Raw genomic sequence first — 17,610 nt, 5'->3', positions numbered from 1 at the left:
TGGAGAAGAGAAGACCGAGAGGAGATCTTATCAATGTGTACAAGTATCTGAAGGGAGGGTGTCAAGAGGATGGGACCAGACTCTTTTCAGTGGTGCCCAGCAACAGGACGCGAGGCAATGGGCACAAACTGAAACACAGRCASTTCCATCTGAACATGAGGAAAAACTTCTTCACTGTGAGGGTGACAGAGCACTGGACCAGGTTGCCCAGAGAGGTTGTGGAGTCTCCTTCTCTGGAGATATTCAGAGCCCACCTGGATGCAATCCTGTGCAATGATGTGCTCTAGGTGACCCTGCTTGAGCAGGGGGCTTGGACTAGATGATCTCCAGAGGTCCCTTCCAACCTCAGCGATTCTGTGATTCTGTGAAAGCACTTACAACCCATACGCATAATCTCATTCTCAAATGTCATTTTATTTGCAGCTGAACAAAATAATGTAGGATACAGATATGAGGAAAATCTGGTGCTCTACTTTATATTAAAAAGTCATCTGAGGAAACACATGCAACTTATTTCCATCACAGGTCCATAAAACAGTTTAGCTCAGGGAAAAAAGCTGAAGATAAGCTTCTACAATAAAGGTATAGACAAAAAAGGCTCCATTCTTTAAATGACATAAGGGATCTCACTCAAGAAATTGTTACTAATTGTACACAAACCCGCAATCTTTTCCATGGGGCCAGGACAAGTGAGCATGACGCAGTAGTTCAGTTTTGCTTGGACTTGTTATCAACTGTTGTCAGGCAAGGTTGTGGTTATGAAAGTACAAGTTGTCATTCTCTCTGCTGACCCTCCCTTCTGCACATGCGTGCGTGTGCACACACACACACACACACACACACGCACACTGCTGGAAGAGGGGGTAGCAGAAATGTTGCAAGATGAAGCACTCCACATCTCACACAGAAGATAGCAACTTCTTCACCAAAGGAAGGCATGGCTACAGCTATTTGCTAGAAGGTAATCTCAGGGAGCCAAGAACTCAAGGCTTCAGGTAGTGTGGGAATGCTCCCATTTCATTCACAGTGGAAACAGTGCAAGCCATTCACACTCACATAAAGATAGATGTTTGCCAGGAAGGCAAACTGGTAAAATCAGTATTCAGTGTGGCTGACACAGCACACAGGAGATGAATTTGCAAAAGGAAGGACTTGCTTATGCAGATGACCAAAGTGAGAGTGCTAAGAAACCTTTCCCACCAGGAACTTACCAGCAATTAGAAATAATCTGTCATAGGCTAACAATACACAAATATGAGTCAGTGCACTGGAACAGAACTTGATGCAGCAGATGGCTCTGGTCACTGCAGCATGAACAGGGGTGGCACATTCATTGCAAAGAGATGCAATTTCTGGGAGCATGACACCAAGTATGATGACAGACACAGCAGGGATGCCCTACTTAGAAGGAACAGTGGCATTTTCTCCACTGCACACTGTTGTCTAGGAATTCAAACAGTACAATTGAGAGAGCTCTCAAKGATGTGAGAATAAGTTGTTGTTACTGGTGACATACATAACGTTGGTGACATATATGTGTCATACATAATGTTGATGAAACAGACTGATAGTCAGAATAAGCTGCTGAACTTCAAACCTGCATTCAGAAGGGATCAGGGAGATGCTAGACTTAGCTCCTGAGCATGCTGCTATGGAAATGCAGTAAATGCTGCCACTGCTTTTCTTCTGGGATCTTGAGTCCCTTCAGCCCTGCTATGCCCAGCTTGTACAGTCCCTGCATCACCAATCTAAGTAGTTTGCACTCTTCTCTGAGGCACCAAACATATGAGCCCTGCACAGTCCTCTGAGAGCACCTCAGTATAGATAGGTGTGGATTCGCTCACCCACAATCCCAGTTAGGCAAAAGTAAGCCAGTTCAGATCTGAAAGCCATGTATTTGCACAGATTTAACAGCTTCGGCACAGCCCTGGGCTACTGCAGCTACACAGATTCCAGAGGTGGGTGGCACCCAGTTGGCTTGGAAAGCAAGTGAAGCAAATATGTGTCTGTCTTCACCTGTCCTGGTCAATAAATGAGTCAACAGCATCATAATTAGGAACATAAGATTAGGACAGGGACTAGAAAGGTCCTCCTACAACATCCAGTCTGGTCTCTCTTACTGTGTATATCAATCTTGTATATGACTACATCCACAAACTTACCAAGCTCCACCTGAAATTATCCAGGATGTATTTGCATATACTATTCCTAATGGCCTAGCACCCAGAAACTTCTGACTTGATGATTAGGAACTTCTAATTCCAACCGTAAATTCTTAATGGCTAATTTATACACATTGTTTCTTGTGCCAATATTGTCACTCAATTCAAATAGCTTTTCTCACTCCAAGGTGTTTATCTGGGGCATTTATAGACAGTGGTTGTGTCCCCTATCCACCTGCCTCTTTCAACCCTTTCAAACCAGTTCAAGTCAGGGGTCACAACATGCTTCAAACTCAAGGGGCAAATTATAACATCCACACAGTCTGCACTGTATGTTGCATTGCATTACGCCTACAGTTCTCCAACAGTCTTCAGAGAGCCCTGACAACTGCACTGACAACTGGTCTGCTTACTGACAGCTTTGCCAGGCAACTCAAGGGCTGAACTGTGTTGAAGAAAGAACTCCTTCCTTCCAGTTGTGATTGCCTGGGACAGAAGAAACACTCTATAGGAGTTCTGTGCATTTCCACTACATGTTTTTCTGTCAATAATGGATTTCAGTCTCTATACTGTCAGTCCTTCACTATTGTTAAAACTACATTGAGCTGAATTTCTTCTGGCGTTCCAACAAGTCAACAACATGTCAATAAAATGTCTTTCCTGTGCTTTTTGTTTTTCAAGTTTTAGCTTAACAAAACTGGTATGGCAAACTGCAGCTGTATTATATTATATGAAAATGTTACTTTTTTTTTTGGCAATGTGTTTATAACATAAATATATGGAAAAATCTGCAGTGGGACTTTCCAGGCAAAGACATGTGACAATCATCTGTGGCACAATTCCCACCAAGAGCACTAGAAGAGAGTTCTAGGGAATAAGGAAAAATCTCTTAGGGCTGACTCCCACTAGGACTGAATTCTACATCTCTGAGAAATGCTGAGCATGAGCATCCTTAATTCCTACAGAGTCACTAGTAGTGGAATCGATCTCCCATACATCAATCATCCTGTGAGGTATCAAGCAGCTAAGTCTTGCTCTGTAATTCCTGTTACCTACCCTCACACCCTTGGACATCCACTGCACATCTAAAATCAACGGTCATTCAGATTTAGAGATACAAAAGCTGCTGGCTGTGTAAATTCCCTATCTTTTCACATGTACCCACCTGTCTGTCAGCTTGGATACCTAAACCCCACCACCCCAACCTTGTTGTATTTCTGCTATGTAAAAATCCCTTATTTCTAGCTGGACTTAGACAAAAAAAAAACCTAGCCCTTCCAAACAGTTTAGAATCAAAGCCCCCAAAAGAATAATGAAGTTTCTTGTCCCTTGCTAATGCCCACCAGAAGTATCCTGGCCTAGGGGCTACCTCCAGCAGTCAGATTTAGTCCATCTAAATGCCCATAGCCCATTACTATGATCAGTAACTAAAACTGGTAGGACAAAGTGTCTTTTCAGGGTGCCTGTCTCCCTACAGGGAGTTAGGGGATCCGGACAGCCACCTCAGACTACATCCATATTAGACTAGATGCCTAGCTTTTAGATGACTAAAGCTGGGGGAGATGAATCCCACACTATGTAACCAACCTCTGAATCTCAGCAAAACAGACAATTAATAGCAGTGGTACTGGCCATGGACCAACTACATTGATGCAGTTTTGTTCAGTTAATATAAATATAGGGTAAGTAATCAAACTGAGTGTAGGTCATTTGTTCCTCAGAAATAATGTATCATCTGGCTTCCATACTCTGAAATGACCAGAGAGTGCTTGCAAGAAAGGAAAGATCAATTTCAGAGGTAATCAGAAAGATTATACTCTGATTTTCTGGATTTAGAAATAGAGATACACTGATGGTGAGATTTCAGTTTTAGAAAAGAACTCCCAGTAGGATGAATATGCCTTTTTTTTCTTATTTGGCAGAAGAGTTGCACAGAAATGAAATCTAAAACAGTCTTGATGAAAGCAGTGAACTCTGTTGGTAAGTCATTTAACAATTAACTAGACAAAGCTCTTGACAGTTCACAGCGGGAAACAAATCTGTTTCACAAAGGGTGGAGAGAACAATCTGACAGATCTGCATTTCAACATATTGTATGTATTAATTTCCATCAAGTAAATCTTTATTGTTCTCTGCCACCTAATGGTGTAGCTGGAAAATTACAAATCAGTAAGACGATTCTCAAGTTATGCTACTTCTAATAGACTTTAATTAATATATTTATTTGAATACAAAGAAAAAGCTAAGTCATGGATGAAAATATGAATAACTATAGGCTGTGAGATCCAGTCTGCCTAATTTAATCTAAATTTTGGGTATGATTGAGGCTGTCCTCCTGAATTAAATGCTTGTGTTGCCTACAGGTTCACAAAGAGAGGCATGGTGCCTCTGAAAACTCGTCGAGAGAGATTCTGTTAATCTAATTTAAATTTAGGCAGAACTTTGTCATATGCCTACTCATGAAGCAATTCCTTACACAAAAATTAGAAAGAATCAACATACAGCATTTCTGCAATCAAGCTGTTTTTTAGAATGAGGCACAAAAGATGAATCAACTTAGATGTCTTCACAGCCATATGAATATTACCAAGTGTTAAGCATTCCTGCTTTGAGTGATAACCAATAGAATTTGCAGGTACTCAGCACTCATGAAAATCTTTAGTCAAAGGAGCATATAGAAAGATGTACTCTTAGTATATTAAAAATAAAAATGTGTCTACATTGTTTTTCCTGGGCTGAAAAATGGATTGAGTGCAGGGAGAAAGAAAGAATAAATACCACAGCTTACCACCTTATTTAAAGGTGGCTGCAGGTGGGTGACTGCATCTTTGCAGACATCAGTGCAACATTGACTGCAGTATGAGAATGTGAATAGGATCAATACCCCAAGCCTTTGTAAATTAACCTAGGAAAATAGCTAGAATGCCACCTAACTGCAAAGGTGATCAAACTAGAGGGGACAGGAATGTGGAAAGGAAAGAAAATCACGCCATTTGGACTAAGTTTAGGAGAAATGACAGCTGAGTAAGGGATTTTGCTTTTACACAATTAATATCACAGGGGTTGCTAGAATACAATCTGGTTTTGGATAGCTTTGATTATTTACACTCTGAAAGTATGGAATACAGTTATTTTCAAACTTATCATGTTTGAGAGCAATGAAATGTGGGTCTGGACAACCGACTTGTGCAATATTGCCTATCTGGCTATCAATACTGGTCCAAGAAACAGACAATTGATGCATACAAATCGATGTCTCCATACTTAGAAGTCCAAATTTTGTAATTTTAGAGCAGGATTATGACTTTTACACATTCAGTTGCTGGGAGAGTACAAATTCTGTATGTTCAATTTACAGTAATTATTATTAATATTATGGGGCTAGATTTACTATTTTTATAATTGATCACAGTTCCCACTCTAATCAGTAGCACAAGGTCAGTCTATGGCAAGGTGAACTGAAACCTCGAACAATTAGTTAAACCTGTGGAACATGTTGCTTTGTACACAGTTATGTCTAGAGCAGTACCTGCCAGTGCTAGACAGCAACATTGCAGAAAGCTGTAAGAAACTCATACGATCAGAAGGTGATTTCTTTAGATCACATGTCCGTTATTTAAAGCCAACTAACTGAATAATGCCTTATCTTCTGAAAGAAAGATAATTCAGAAGCAGTGGATTTTCCTTTCTATTCCCTTTGTGACATGCTTTGACCTGTACACATGGTAAAATAGGCTTTACTGTTAATTATTATTTTAATTGGAGGTAATGCTATCAGTCTGAATGAAATAAGCAGATAGTCCTCCAATGATTATAGCAACAATGATATAGAATTACATGTAATACCTATATATGGAGGACAAAGTGCTTCATGAAGGTAGCTCATTCAAACAGACATGAAAACTGCACTGTGCTCTAGGGAGACAACTGATTATGCAGAACAAATGAGGCTTTGGGTCAACGGGTTCCAGGCTCAAGTTGAGCCGTTGCACCTTGTTATTTCCCCTTTTTCACTTTCCCTGCATATGATCATACTATTAGAATCGGGGTCAAAACTGACCAATACACAGTAGTGTACTATCAGAATATCGAAGAGGCATTTCAGTACATTTTATATGCTGCAGGATGGATATTTTTTATCAAGAATCCTGAATTTTAATCCCAGGACTCCTGTATATTTGCTTTTTGAACATCGCTTATAACATTAGTTAAATGGTTTCAAGAATCCAGCTCTCAGCTCTTTCTGCATCTGATTGAGATTTCTGGCATTCCTTCTTCTGTTAAATAGCAATATTCTCTTGTTAGTGATCAACAACAAATATTTTAAAACTGGAACACAGTAATATGATTATTTCAGTATGACCATACCCACTAATTTCAATATCCAGATCACAACTTCTGTTTGAGCTACAGTATATGTTCTAAAAATAAATCTATTTTTTATTTGAAGAACAGAAGCAATGAGAATCCAGTGTGTTCTCAGGTAAATTGTTTCAACATTTAATTATCCTCAAGATAAAAATGTGCTCCTTTTTTCTCATATAAATTGGATTTCTCTATGCCTTTTCTGTATTACAATTATAAGCTGTCAACTATCAGAAATCACTTCCCTATACAGGTACTTCTAGATTAAGCTGAAATCACAGTAGCAAATAAAAGTTAAAAACGCACTGTGGTTTCAGAGCAATTAAAGCTGATCAAATTAAACAAAAGAGAGTGGGATTCTCTTCCAGTAATTATGAAACACCAAGATCTCTTATAAAAGAAGTTGAGTAGTGTCTCTGCAGACAGCTCCTACTGTTTCTAACATTGCTTCACTTAATGTTAGGAATTACTCATGTCATTTTAAAATAGGATTGTCTTTAATTTGGGGGTGATCATTCTGGCAAAATGTTTAAAAATCTAAAAAACAATTGGGGAAGAAAGCCATAGTTACTTTTCTAGTCTGAGTGGGAAGGACTGTCTTAACACAGAGGTTGGTGATGCAGCAGAAGTAACTGGATGATTTCTGACTCTCCTGCAAGCGGGTACAAAACTCCTCCAAATGCGAGCAAACAGACAGCTGCTTGAAAGCTACTTTTCCTTTTTTTCCCTGACATCTGGCAGATCCCAGCTTGACGGGCTGCAGATACAGTGCCCACTGTCTGCTCTTGATCAAAATCTAAACGAATCACTTCTATGCTAAACTGCAAAATGGGTCCCAGTGTTTGTGCTACCTAAAATGAAACCATTCACTTCTAAGTCCCTTCACCCATAACCGTTGCTGCTCTGCTGCAACCAATAATACTTATGATTCATGTTTTAAACCACACTGTTCTTTCTCTATTTTGCTCTCTTCTCTTTCAGTTTGTCTTCCCTTAGTATTTGTTCCTAGGAGTAAGACTGCCCCTTCTGTTCACTTTTCTAACCTGTACAGGACTGACAGCAAAACAGTCAGGCCAAAAGCTACTTTTGCTCCTTTCCACAGTGCACGTTAGAAGACAGTTACTCAGTTGTATGTACCCCAAAAGGGACAACTGTCCTTAACCAGCAAAATACCATATTCCTGCGAGTAAAGGAGTGAGAGAGAGGGGAGAAAACAGCTCCAAAGCACCAACAAATTAGAGAAAAAAAAAAAAAAGGATGAAGCTGACCATGTTTATGATAGCAGTAAGAGAGAAGACAGCAAAGGAAGAAAGAAAACAGCAGTAGAGCCAAGACATAGCATTAGAGTGAGAAGGGTGCTCATTAGCAAGCCTATTAGGTGGRTCAGCCAATTGAATTTTGGGGTGGGGAACATGCTACAATGAACCATTAAGCAGTGAGGAGAACTTAGAGCAACAATATAGCATAACAGTCAGAATTTATAAGGTAACAGCAGTAAAACTACACTCAAAGCAATGCAACAGAAATCACCTGGAAGCCTCACCAGCTGGAGAGATGTAGTTTAAATAAAACAACACATGCTGGGAAACGTGACAAGCTCAGAAGGAGTCTAAGATTCAGCCACAAGCTATGTCCAAATTTTGAGAGATATTGGAATAGAATAATAGACATGGGGCCATATGCTCACAATTAGGTCCATGTCAATCAGAAGTAGCTCCATGGACTTCAAAGGAGTTACATCTGATTAATGCTGGCACAAAGAAGCGCATAATCTAGTCCCTATCAGTAGGGTCTGCAGTCATCATCAGTCTTTCAGATACTCATTAATTGCTCTCCGTGATTATTCAGAAATAATAGTAATGACTCCCAGAGTTTTTAAAYGGTTGTCAACAACACTAAGGATGCACACAATGACTAATACACACAGATGGGGAATGTAGCTGATTTCAGCTCTTAAAATCTAGTGTGTAAATTTAACAGAAGTGTCCCTAAGTGAGTGAATGACTTCCAAATGAGAAAGCTGTCTTCAAAATGTAATTGAAGTTGCTGGAATATCATAACATATCAGGATGTGGGTATAATTATTACCCTATCACAGCTGGAAAGACATGAATGTTTGGACTCCTCTCCTTGAAAACATTGGTCAATCAAAGTACATTTGGACAAACCTCTTTGATTACCCATTTCCATTTTTAGTCCCAATGCAACTTCCTAAGGCCAGGTGGACAAAATATCTTTTGTACTCAAAAGGTATTAATAATTTAGGTGGCAAACCTCACCTCTAGACACTTTTTTCTCTTTCATCTAGCTCTGAACGGCACAGCAGGTCTCACTGCAGGCGAGTATTTCTTTTTTCCCTCCTTTCACCAAAAATGTCATAATTCCCACTGTAAGATGCTGGGCTGCATAACCATTCTTTTCCCCTTCAATACCATATACCACCAGATGTAGGAAGCAATAGTTACTGACCAAAAATAGTAAGGAGTATTCCTTATCTGCCTGTGTTGAAAACTGAAGCATCTCCTGGAATATCTGACCAAGATTATTGCTACATTTATAAATTATACATCATGTGAAACATTAATTGTACATAAACCTTGAAGATTTCATAGTTTAGAATTTGAGTTTAACTACTCACAGGTCCAACAATTAATGTGTTAATGATAGTCAACAGATTTACAGGTAGAGAGTTTATCTATACTGTCTGTTCTCTATTTGTCAGTCTTGCAGATCTGGCCACAATGGTGTGTAAATATAGTTAAATTCCTTCTACTAGAATACCCTGCTCACTGAAAGAAATACAGGCAATTATTTGTAAAAATAAACAAGGATATTTGTTATCTGTTGTCCTTTCTTTTGTTATTAGCCATACAAATAAATGGTTATTTATCATTTGGTGGTTATAATATTTGGAATGTACTAAGCTTTTCAAATATTTAAGTAGATGATTAGTGAGAGTTTTGCCTCCCAATACAGTGGCGAGTAGGCCCCAAATCTGACATTTATTCCTCTTTTATTGGAGAGATATTTTCTATTGTTTATTAAAATGCTCATCAAGATTTCTTAGATCTTCATCAGTATTATCCCTCCATGGGATATACTGGGATATCGTGTAAGAACTTATTTGACCCCCTGAACTTCAGCACTTTGTCAGTGGTCTCCAAGGATAAAGGGCATGTTAAAGAGCTGATCTCCTCAGTTAGGAATAAGATTAACCTATTACCTGTTATAAATCCCAACAATTAAGAAATTCAAAATAAAGAAATATTTTTTTTACACAATGCATAAYGAAACAATAGTCTGCAATAGCATAGTCCTGAAACCATTAACAGCAATATTCAGTAAGAGGTTGTAACTTAGAAAAAAAGAATATCTAAACATAATAGTGACATATATTTTAGATCAGATATTAAATCTCATACTTTAGTGTTTAAAATTAAGCCCTATTCAGGAGGAGTTACACAAAACCCCCTCTCACTGGAAAGAGATTATGCCACATTTACATCATTCTAGTTTCTACTCTTTTTCTCTGATGCAAAGTTTTGGAGTTGGAGCAAACTAAAAATGCAACCCATCATGATAATTCCTATGTTATGGAAACTATTAGGCTCGTCGGTCTCCATAACAGGGTCCGACCCTAGGTTCCTGCTGAGGCAGAAGTTCGAAGTCAGATTGGAGAGAAATAAAATTTAATGATACACGTGTGGTAATTACAGCTCGAGCTGGGTGCCTCCAAAGAGGGACCCTGAACAAAGAAATCCCTGGGCAATTATACCCTTACAATCTAACTTCCCCACCCCTTAAGCGATAGTTTGGACCAATAGTATTAGTTAGGTCTGGGGTCTTCCCCTTCTTCACTGGTCCCCTTCATTGTCTCTAGGCAGGCTGCTTCTTATCTTCAAGGTTGGCTACTCCTGCTGTCCGTGCAACTTCTTTATCTCTCCAGCTTGACCCAGCTCTGGGGCCCCCTTTTACTTATCTAAGTAAAAGTTCACAGCAAGTTCACAGCCTGAGGCCTAAGGCTTCAGCAAATTTAGCTACTAATGCTAAGCAAGTTATGCTAAGCAATTAATTCTAGACAGCTTCAGTCCAATATTCTCTAACATCCTATTTCCCTGCTTTAAAGAGCTGAGAGCCTAAGGGCAGGCAAAGTACATCCCTACAGGCAAATAGAGACATTTGGTAATGGGAAAATAACAACAGGCAATTTGTACCCAGGACAACTTGGGTAGAGAAAAGTAAATCTTAAAGATAATACTAATACAGACAAAGAAGGACAGCTCAAAGAGGCTTGTAGCATGTGTTGAAGGTTGCATGAAAGGGGTTGAGGGAGAAGCACATAAGTGGGCAAGATGTGAAGCATTGGTAGAAGGGAAACAATGGACATGGACATAACTGAAACATGGCAAGGCTGAATGTAGAAGAACAGAGCTGCAAAGACCTGTGAAACTGGTGTGAGAAGCCTAACCTGGCTGATGGAAACATTGGAGAGTGAACATAAAACCATCACTTTGGCAAGCAGAGAACATTAGTAAGATTAATTTATAATACTTGGCAAGGAAAATATGTGGCTATGAAAAACCATAAATACACTAATTTCAATTGTTAAAAACAGAATTTAATGAAAGTAAGACAAAGAGGCTTTGGAAAAAGAGGCAGACCTTGGAGAAGACAATGAATTAAAAATGAGCTAGATTCAGAGAGGCTGGAGACATGGCAGAGACGGGGGTGAAAGAGAGACATGATGAACAGATAATATTTGCAGGTGTCTCCATTCGTTCTTTTCCTCCTGCCTGGAAATCTTATGTGGTAAAATTTGTGGAGTTCAGATATTCATTCAGTGGTTTCTTGATGTCGGGATGGCAACATGAAAGTCCCAAGTAAAGAAAAGAAAAATGTTTAGGAGAGGTGAAGACTTTTGTTTCAGCCACGGCTGTGAGACAGCCAGGCAGCGAGGCGAGGCTCACTTTGGGGTTCCCTGAAGTGCCCAGGGGCCGGTAAACCGTTATTAGCTGTGCCAGCGGGGAGGGGGCCCCGTCTCGACCCAGCCACAGCGCCGCTCCGAGTGATGCTGCTGGACGCCCAGCGCCCTCACGTCCCGCTTCGCAGACCCCAACGGTCGCAGTGCCGGCCCTTACAACGTGCGCGCACCACACCCACCCCCAAGAACCCCGCCCCCCCCCCCCCCCCCCCCGGCCCCCGCCCCCCCCCGCCCCCGGCCACGCCCCCTCGCCGGGCACGGCCCCCCGCCCCTCGTCCCATCGCCGCACCGGGGCTGTTCCCCAACGGCTCCACTTTCGGCGCACGCGCAATAAACGCTTCATCCCCTCCCATCCCCACCCACAACAGCAGGGCTTCTGATTGGCCCGTCCTCCTCCCGCTGCTGGCCAATAAGAGGCCCGGGCTGGGTCCCCGCCTCTTTAGAACGCGCGGCGGCGCTGACAGCGGCGGCGATGGCGGCCGGGCTGGCGCTGCGCGGGGCGGTGGCGGCGCGCCGCCGGGGCGGGCTCTGGGGGCGGCTGCCCCCGCTGCCGGCCGCGCCCCGCCGGCCCGCGGCCCATTTCGCTTTCCAGCCGGACCCGGCACCCAGCGCGTACGGTGAGAGCCGGGCCGGGGTCCTCCCCGCGGGGGCCGGGCTCCCCCTCGCTCCGCTGCCGGCTCCGCGCCGCCTCCCCTCGGGTGGGCGTTTCCCGCCTCCGCGCCGGCGCCGTCCGGTGCCTGCGCCCGTTGAGCACGTTCTCCCCGGCCCGGGGCCCGAGGCCGCGGGGGCGGCAGGAACTTCCCGGGCGCGCGGTCACGTTCCCCGCCGCCTGGCTGGGCGCCTCCCTGCGCCTGGAGCAGCTCGGCGGCGAGTTTTCGGGCAGTCAGTGCGGTAGCGGCGGGCCTGCGCGGGCCCCTTTCTCTCCCTGCCCTAGCGGGGCCTGTCCCGGTGGCCCTTCGAAATCCTGCAGTGGCGCAGGGTTTGGCAGTAACTTACTCAGCGCCTTGCACTTGCCTCTCCTTATCACACCCTTAAACCACGAGCCTGGTAGTAGGCCTATGATTAATAAAAGCTGCTGTCTTGTAAAGGTCTGAGATATCTGTGTTCAGTCTGAATCTGGTTGAGTTGGAAATGAGTGAGGATGAAATTTAGTATTTTGACTTTATTTCTAAGACATCTTGGTGAAAGTGACTAGTGATGAGTGCTTCTGGAAGAAGCTGCCTTTCTACAGAATAGCTCTTTCTCTCATGTGAACCTCTGTCTTCTGGAAGAAAATTATTTAGTTCGATACCTTGGTGCTCTGACTTGGCAATGAAGTCAAAGATGGCTCTGAGCAATTTCCATTAGTCATTAAAATATAGGTTGATGGAAGTATAGGCATTCAGGATGTTGCAGAGTAAAGCCTGTGTGTTGCAGATCTCTGCTTGAGATTATAATGAAGAAGCCCTTGTGGGACAGGCCTGATTTTGTTGCTATTTATTAATAGAAAGTTAGTTCCCTTTGTTTTAAAATATGCTTTGAAATTTTGTGAAAAATAGTGAAAGTAAAATACAGTAAAGCCCGTATTGATCTTGATACTGTTAAGACATTGCACCTCCAACTCCACATTTCAAATCCAAAGGGTGCAATTAGTTTCTCTTTTCCTGCAGGGACTGATACAGGAGCCTCTCTGTTATAAGTGAGGGCAGCAGGTCAGAACAGTCAGTATTAAGAGTTTCTGGCAGTTGCTGGAGTGACAGGTGTTTATGCATATCAAATATTGGAAGGATTGTATCTTGTTAAAAGGATAACCTAAATACTTATGTGGATGGTTGGGGAAAGAGAGCCAATGGCTGTTCTGCTTCCCCTCCATTGAATTTGTAAATATTGATTTTCTTGTAGCTTTCATATAATTTAAACAGTTCATATAACAGTTCCATTTGTAGCATCCTCATCTTAAAAGGTCATGAAAAGTTTAACAAGTGAAGCTTCTGAGCGCTGGAATTCAGCTACCCAGCTCTGGCATGGCATGACACAGGTCTTTAACAAAACATGCTAAYGTTAATTAACTGTTTAAGAGAGAGGGAAGCTGAATGTTTGTTGAGAGATGCTCTAGCTACTGGAAAGAGAATGTTGTTCTTCTGTCAGGTTTCCAAATCCTGCTCTCACATTTGTCTAGGATTTTCACCTGAATAAATACTTTCTTTGATAAGCTATGTAGGCTAGTAGGTAATATTCTCTTAGGCTGTGCTCTCAGTCATGATCTGAACACAGTTTTTGTCAGTTAAATAATTGCTACCAAATTTCAGCCAGGTAATTTCTATTTGATCAGGTTCTTATAAAGCATTATTTTATTTGCTTGCAGAATCAGAGTTGGTCACAGCAGCGGTGACAGAGCTATTGCTTTCTCCAGTCTTTGATTTTTAGGCCCATTTTTTTGTCCTTGCAGCATTGGAAGTGAAGAAGGGGACATAGGTAGTCTTTTTTGTTTTTGAAGGTTTTCTTTCGATCCTTACTGCAGCAGACTTTAATATAGCAGTCTAGTGCATTTACTTTACCCTTTGTAAGTATAGCTGTTCAGCATTCACGGTGTTTGCTTGTTATTTGGAATGTGGGTTTGATACTTCTGCCACATTCAAACTGCAGTTCAGAGAGCAGGCTACATTTGCTGTAGCCGTGAGCATAGTTTTTGAAAAAAGTCTGAATGTTGTACAGCACAATTGTAGTCCTTGAAATTGCAAAATATATTGTGCTCCATCYCATAACTTAAAGTTACCAAGCAAATGAGTTGTTGAGTTACTCTTAACAGTGGGCTAGCTGCTAGCTAAGTTTTTAGTAGTGTTTTGCTCCAGTGTTTTCTGATATATTTTGAGTTTTGAAATGAATTGAAAAGCTAAATAATCCCTTTCATGCAGGGCAAACTCAGAAGATGAATCTCTTCCAGTCAATAACAAGTGCCTTGGATAACGCTTTAGCCAAAGATCCAACTGCAGGTATACTACAATTGTTATGCATCTTGCTGTGGATAAATGGTGTTCTATTTTGCCTATTTGTGTACAATATTACAAGCATTTGCTGTAGCCATTTAAACTTTTCAGTATTATTTCTATACTTTTATTGAGTTTCAAAGAAAAAATGTTTTATTAGGATTAAAAATGTATAGATTAAGTATTAACAAATTATTAATGGATTATGTGATCTAAGCTGTAATTACCTCCTATGGCAACGGAGTGTATTTCACTTGTAAGTTGGGACAGAAACATAGGTTTCTTAACATACTTCTGGGTATTGTTGATGTGAACTGTACTTACGGGCAGCCTGGATCCGGACAGGTAATTTTTTTACCTTTTGTTTTGTAAATCCTCATTTTGAGTCCTTCAAATCTTCGTGCTTAAAGAAGTTTTTTTTAGAGACTTCCTCTACCCATTCTCCCTCCCCTTCCTTCCCTGCCCTCCAAAATTCCTTTCTAGCTTTCCTGATTTCTGTTCATCGCTGCACATATGCAATGTAAAATGTTCTGGTCTCTTGCAGTCTGGATAATGTATAACTCTGAAGTAGCTAGTCAAAAATGAAATGTAGCATTGTAGTTTGATTACACAGACTTATTCTAACCTCTTTCTTTTTCACAAAACTGTTTTATTTTACTCTTTATTCTTATGCATAACAAGAGGTCTGTTGCTTCTGCTGTAGTAAGAAAAGGTGTGATGATGCTAAATACCCGAAAGATATATTTAATGCCATGAACACAGCTGCAAATGCTGTATGATCTTGTTGTGTAATTCTGTTTTTTTTTTCTTTTTTCTTTTTAGCACAACTCTTTTGGTACTGCTTAAATGACTGCTGAATTTGATGTCTCACTAATTGTCTAATCTGTTAGGACAAATTTGATGTTGTGTATCCAGTTCTATGCCTGTATGTATTCCATCTCAAGCTATAGAGCTGCGCTATAATCGACTTTACTAAAATAGACTTAAGCAACTAAAGGTGAAGTGGAGCCAAGAAGAGATTCTAGTACCGTTTCTGTAAAATCAGCTATATGAAAGTAAGCAGAATATTAGTCCAGTGGGAACCTAAAGTCATGTCATCTTCAGCATTTTAGGTGATTTAGGTTCCAGTCTTGGTCCTTAGCTTTGCAGGGCTGGATCTGTGCAAAGTACTTTGCAAGATGGTGTTAAGAGTTCTGAAGTCTAGATTTGTGAATATGAGCCTACCTACTGAATTCATTAGTACTTTTTGTAACAGAAAGCATGTCCTTCATATGTTTTTAGTCATATGGGAATTGAGCAACTCTTGTTTAAATAATGGAAAACCTCATACTTGTGTTGATGAGGATTTTAGAATCAGTCCAGGAAAATATATTCAGTGGCCGAAAAGAATGAGTAAGTCCATGGAAGTTTGCTGATGGCAGCATGAAAGGGGGTGTTTTTTTATGCCAGCTGGCTCAGAAGTAACTAGCCATATGGTAATGGAAAGGCCTTACAAAGATTTTAAGTATCAAAAAATGCAAACAAATTAATGATGAAAATGAATTAGTAGGGCAATGATCTGGAAAGGTACTCCAATCATAAACGTCATGACAGTATTGGCTTTACATCATTATATAAGTTATTTTTGTTTAAGCAGTATCATAAATCTTATTATCAGAAGTGAGTTAACCCCTTTTAGTGCTTCCTATTAGAGATGTATTTTTCTTTAAAAAAAAAAAAGTTTGTATGCAAGGGAAATAACTCGATTTCATGTCCTTTGCACTATGAAGAGTATTGAGGAATTTGAGAATTATCAGAACTGACCCAGTTCATGAGAGTTGTTATTGGTGATACTGCTAACATTTATATGCTTCAAAATATTGAAATGGGCAATATTTATATAATTAAATAATAAAACTGTTTTAAAAAAGTTAAACATCGACATTCCATATATTCAGAGAAAAAAGAGAACAGATTAGTTGATATGAAGCTAAATTTTAAGAACAATTACTTTAAGTGATAAGACTTTAATTGGTAGATGATCTATATTATAAAGATGATAGTGTTGTTGTCCAGTTGTCCTGGTTATTAGGTTGCTGTCTTTTCTGTAGAGGAAGTCACTCAGAGTTTCTTTGAGGTCACTCTTGGGGAATTTGGCAGGTAAATTTAGAGAAAGTTTGAAATTTTCAGACTGGATTAATATTTTTGAAGAATACTTCAATGTTATATTTTTTCAAAGGACTAGATTCACTGAAATTTGGGGATGAAGAGTGCAAATGCTTACCAGAGTAGAACATATAGATAGCATCAATGACTCTTCAGTAACTGAATATAATTGTTTCTTAAATTGCTTTTAGTAGAAGTTGTGGTGATACAGAGTATTTCAGAAAAATAAATAGGTGGTTTAATGAAGCCATGGCTAAATTAATTTTGTTTTGAGACATGGTTGTGTTGCTGTATTGATTCCTTATTAAGTTTGGTTCTCCTTTTGTTATAGTTAGGTTGTGCACTGGAAGCACTCAGAGATCTAGATAAACCTTGAAGTCAAATGAATAATGTAGGTGCTACTTGCGTTTACTGTGTCTAGTATGTATAAAAACCTTTGAAACATCTTGATTAAAAGTAAGTTGCGTTGGGGTTACCTTAGCYCTCTCTACTCTTCTTGTTTTTCAGTAATATTTGGTGAAGATGTAGCCTTTGGAGGAGTCTTCAGGTGTACAGTTGGTTTGCGAGACAAATATGGTAAGTTAGCTTTTTAATTGAACATTATTTTCCTATAAGAATCTTTCCTCTTTTTTTTGCCCCATATGGTTTGTGGGAGAAGAATCTGTGGAAGAGAAATCTTGTAAATGGGCTTTTGTTTTCCTTTCTGTCCTTGAAAATGGAAAATGTTTTGATTATCTGTTATTGTTTATGTAAGTTTTCAAAGTTATTGAATTTGCTGACATCATTACTTAAGTCTTTTCTATTTCTTCAACTATCAGTATAACTTCAGTTTTTCACGTGTAATTGGACCAGATGCTTATCAGTGTGTGCCTATTTAATTATTCTCATCAAATTTAAGCCTCTTAACAACAATACAAGGAGATGCTTTTTGGTTCTGTCTGTCAAGGGCTAGGAAAAATTACATTAAAATGAATTTTAATCTTTTAAGTAT

At 40.2% G+C, this 17,610-nt stretch overlaps 1 protein-coding gene across 4 annotated transcripts in view; it reads left to right on the top strand.

Moving 5' to 3' along the window:
• The first annotated feature begins 12,030 nt into the window (after positions 1-12,030).
• BCKDHB (branched chain keto acid dehydrogenase E1 subunit beta) overlaps positions 12,031-17,610 on the top strand; it is a 91,429-nt gene continuing 85,849 nt past the window's right edge. Inside the window, exons 1-3 of one of the 4 annotated variants that reach the window (XM_026089474.1) lie at positions 12,031-12,125; positions 14,403-14,480; positions 17,127-17,195. In XM_026089474.1, the coding sequence (XP_025945259.1) occupies positions 14,417-14,480; positions 17,127-17,195 (133 nt within the window). In that variant the 5' untranslated portion in view covers positions 12,031-12,125; positions 14,403-14,416. Of the gene's footprint in view, positions 12,126-13,848; positions 13,963-14,400; positions 14,481-15,296; positions 15,400-17,126; positions 17,196-17,610 lie in introns of those variants that run through there. The other 3 variants (XM_026089473.1, XM_026089471.1, XM_026089472.1) reach the window with 3 other exon arrangements.

This window comes from Apteryx rowi, unplaced genomic scaffold (genome assembly GCF_003343035.1).
Source record: "Apteryx rowi isolate R43461 unplaced genomic scaffold, aptRow1 scaffold_818, whole genome shotgun sequence".
NCBI lineage: Eukaryota > Metazoa > Chordata > Aves > Apterygiformes > Apterygidae > Apteryx > Apteryx rowi.
Note: the sequence above shows the minus strand (reverse complement) of the source record. Positions and strands in the feature narration are given on the sequence as shown.